This window comes from Harpegnathos saltator, unplaced genomic scaffold (genome assembly GCF_003227715.2).
Source record: "Harpegnathos saltator strain DR-91 unplaced genomic scaffold, Hsal_v8.6 scaffold229, whole genome shotgun sequence".
NCBI classification, from domain to species: domain Eukaryota; kingdom Metazoa; phylum Arthropoda; class Insecta; order Hymenoptera; family Formicidae; genus Harpegnathos; species Harpegnathos saltator.
This window is the reverse complement of record NW_020230016.1, coordinates 593,803-596,430: the sequence shown is the minus strand read 5'-3', so window position 1 is coordinate 596,430 and position 2,628 is coordinate 593,803. Positions and strand designations below refer to the sequence as shown.

Below are 2,628 nucleotides of genomic sequence, written 5' to 3'. Positions count from 1 at the left end.
GCTCCGGAAGCAGCGGCCTGCCAGACCGTTATCGGTCTGGCAGGTCGCTGCCATATGGCCATAGTGCAGGCACTTATAGCACTGGAGGGGCCGGTCCTCCAGTACTCTAATTTGGGCTTTACCCCATCCCACTATCAGCCCCCCGGCTGCAAGCAATTTTTGGGCCGGTGCCAGCGGGCACCGTACCCAAACCTCCCCTAGTCCCCCGGACGACCTCCTGATCTCCCCGATCTGGAGATCGTCCGGGGGACAGCCTGTGGCCCTCAAGATCGTGACCCGCACCATTAACGTTGTCACGGAGTCCTCCAGTCCAACGAGGCGGAGCTCTGTCCTCCTCGTCGGCCTGGAGACCACCGCGTCTCCGCTCAAAACATCCTGGAGATCCCTAGCCAGGCGGTCGGCTTTACTCCGACCGTCCTGGCCAGCGATCTCCAGGATGACCCCCCCGTTTCCGCTCTGCCCCTCAGGCTAAGGATCGACGAACTGACAAAACACCCAATAACGAAGATGCTTTTTTTTTCAGTGCCCCGAACACAAAAAACAGTTTTTTTTTTACATAATAATGGCCGCTTCGCGGGAAACAAACAAAAAAAAGAAAAACGGCCCGCTCCTGTGAGGGATGCGATGGCCTAAGCAAGGGGGGGGCGATCCCTTTTCCCTCAGCCGCGGGAACGCTCAACGCCGCTCACTCCAGGTCCAGGTCTTGGTGGTGGATCTCGCGCCAGACTGGTCCGCAGCGCGGGCAGGTCCGCATGGTGCACCCCGGCCTGGCGCACCGGTAGCACCTCGGCTGCTCATGGCGGGGACTGGGGCACTGCGCCAAGAGGTGGCCCGTTCCGCCGCACCGCCAGCACTTCTTCGGGGCCCAGTCCGCCACCCAACGCCGCGGACGGGCTCGGGCCGCATCTATGGCGCGGACACGCACCTTCGCCCATTCCTCTGTCGCGGCCACGCCCTCCGCCCCACTCCTCCTCGTCGAGTAGCCAATCCCCTGCCGCCCACTCCGGCTCGGGCTCCGCTACCCAGCGGGCCATCTCGGCGGCCACTCGCCGCGCCTCGGGGTTCGCCCCGGCTCGCCGCTGCTGCGCGACCCTCTCAGCCCCGGCCTCCACCGCCAGCACCCAGGCCCGTTGCCAGGTGCTGGGTGTCGGACGGGGACGGGGGTTCTCCGCGGAATCCATCGCAGGGAGCCTACAAGGGAGGTACATATTGTTTGAGATCCTTCGCATGGACCTTTCCTATTGGTTTACCCGGCTCATCAGCCAACTCATACACGGCGCTCGACCGTCGTGCCGTCACCACGAACGGCCCCGAATATTTCGGCGCCAATTTCGCCGCGATATAATTGGCCGCCGACGACAGCACATGCTGCTTCTTCCACACGAAATCGCCAACACCAAAAATCGCCGGTCGCTTACGCAAGTTATACCGGCCGGCCTGCCGCTCGTAGGCCTGCGCTAAATTCTCTCGCACCCAATCTACGAGCGGCGCCAATTTCTTTCTCCGCTCAGACCAATTGACCGAATTACCCGGATCCAGGTCCTTCCGCCCTTCTCGACGCCGCCGCAACGACACGGTCGGCTCTAATTCGCGTCCCAAATTCAGAAACGCCGGCGACATCCCCAGCGACGAATGATGTGCCGCGTTGTACGCGAATCTAAAATCCTTGAGACGCCGATCCCACTCTCGGTGATCTTGCTCAATAAATGCCACCACCATGGTCTTGAGGACTCGGTTCACCCGCTCCACGGGGTTCGCCTGTGGATGATACGGCGGGGTGGTCGTGTGCTCGATCCCATGATCCCTTGCAAAAGCTGCAATATCGTTGTTGACAAACTCTGTCCCATTGTCAGTCATCAAGTACCGCGGTGTTCCCTAACGCGAAACGACCAGCTCGTCCAGGGCCTCGCTAATCAACCTCCCCGTGGCGGCTCTAAGAGCGCGGCATTCCACCCACTTGGTAAATAGGTCCTGCACGACTAGCAGGTACGAAAACCCAGCTCGACTCCGCGGAAAGGGTCCCATTATATCCGCGGCTACCACTTCCCACGGGTGTTCGACCGCCCGCCGTCCCATGAGCTCGGCGGCCGCTTGTTGTTCCACCTTCGTTCGCTGACAGGTGTCGCAACTCCGGACGTACTCGACTACCTCGCGGAACATGCGCGGCCAGAAGTACGCGAACGCCAAGCGGTGGTACGTCTTTTCCACCCCTAAATGTCCGGCCTGAGGCTCGTTATGGGCCTCGGCTAATGCCTCGGACCGCCCCTCTATAGGCTGCACCAGTTTCCACTGGTTTAAATCCTCCGCGAACGCGGAGACCACTGGGTGAGGTCGCAAAAAATATAGGTGGCCGTCTATTATTCGCCATGTCGCAAAGCGTCGCGGATCCCGCCTAACGTCCTCGTAGCGCTGGCGGTACCACGCGTCCGTGACTCCCGACAACGAATCCCCCTCCTCGTCGCGCTCTTCGTCCGCGGCGACTGCCGACCCGCCAAACGGAGTTCCTCCGTTCTACTCCGGAATACGCGATAACGCGTCGGGCACATGGTGCAGGGCTCCCTTGCGATGCTCGATCGTGTAGTCATATTCGAGCAACTCTAAGGCCCACCTTGCTAATCGACCAGTTGG

The 2,628-nt window shown here is 61.1% G+C and overlaps 1 protein-coding gene across 1 annotated transcript; it reads right to left on the bottom strand.

Moving 5' to 3' along the window:
* Positions 1-1,191: 1,191 nt before the first annotated feature.
* LOC105190499 (uncharacterized) lies at positions 1,192-1,857 on the bottom strand. Its single transcript, XM_011153267.2, has one exon. It carries the CDS (start codon positions 1,855-1,857, stop codon positions 1,192-1,194), a length of 666 nt encoding a protein of 221 aa, XP_011151569.1.
* Positions 1,858-2,628: the final 771 nt, after the last annotated feature.

Excerpts from the sequence above, each read along its gene's own strand:
- LOC105190499 (XM_011153267.2), bottom strand. The coding sequence starts at position 1,857 with ATGACTGACAATGGGACAGAGTTTGTCAACAACGATATTGCAGCTTTT.